The sequence below is a fragment of the Orycteropus afer genome, unplaced genomic scaffold (genome assembly GCF_000298275.1).
Source record: "Orycteropus afer afer isolate SDZICR_OR568_19922 unplaced genomic scaffold, OryAfe1.0 scaffold01004, whole genome shotgun sequence".
Taxonomy (NCBI): domain Eukaryota; kingdom Metazoa; phylum Chordata; class Mammalia; order Tubulidentata; family Orycteropodidae; genus Orycteropus; species Orycteropus afer.
The window spans coordinates 377,492-378,041 of record NW_006922591.1 but is presented as its reverse complement, the minus strand read 5'-3'; the positions used below and the strand labels follow the sequence as shown (position 1 = coordinate 378,041).

General features: G+C 69.1%; 1 protein-coding gene across 1 annotated transcript in view; it reads left to right on the top strand.

Moving 5' to 3' along the window:
* ZNF746 (zinc finger protein 746) overlaps nucleotides 1-346 on the top strand; it is a 13,081-nt gene extending 12,735 nt beyond the window's left edge. Inside the window, exon 7 of the mRNA XM_042783386.1 lies at nucleotides 2-346. Coding sequence (XP_042639320.1) covers nucleotides 2-346 — 345 coding nt within the window. The remainder of the gene's footprint in view (nucleotide 1) is intronic.
* The last annotated feature ends 204 nt before the right edge of the window (nucleotides 347-550 follow it).

Genomic DNA, 550 nt, shown 5'->3' with positions numbered 1-550 from the left:
GCACACCGGCGAGCGGCCCTTCCCGTGCACCGAGTGTGAAAAGCGCTTCACGGAGCGCTCCAAGCTCATCGACCACTACCGGACGCACACGGGCGTGCGGCCCTTTGCCTGCACGGTCTGTGGCAAGAGCTTCATCCGCAAGGACCACCTGCGCAAGCACCAGCGCAACCACGCGGCTGGCGCCAAGGGGCCGGCCCGAGGGCAGCCGCTCCCGCCGCTGCCGGCCGCGCCCCCGGACCCCTTCAAGAGCCCTGGCTCCAAGGGGCCTGGAGCCAGCACAGAGCTGGTGACAGACTGGACCTGTGGCCTCAGCGTCCTGGGGCCCACCGATGGCGGTAACCTGTGAAGGCCACCGAGGCAGCCGCCGGGGCTCCCCTGGCGCACAAGCTTGCAGGCAGCTCCGGGCATCGGAAGGCCCCAAAGCAGAGAGGCGGAGCCGGAGGCCGGAGAGCAGGTTGAGACGCTGCTGACCCCGCTCGTCACGTCACCGGGGCAAGGGAAACCGTCCAGCGACAGCTTCCACCTGTGACCAGAGCTCTGTGGTTGTGAA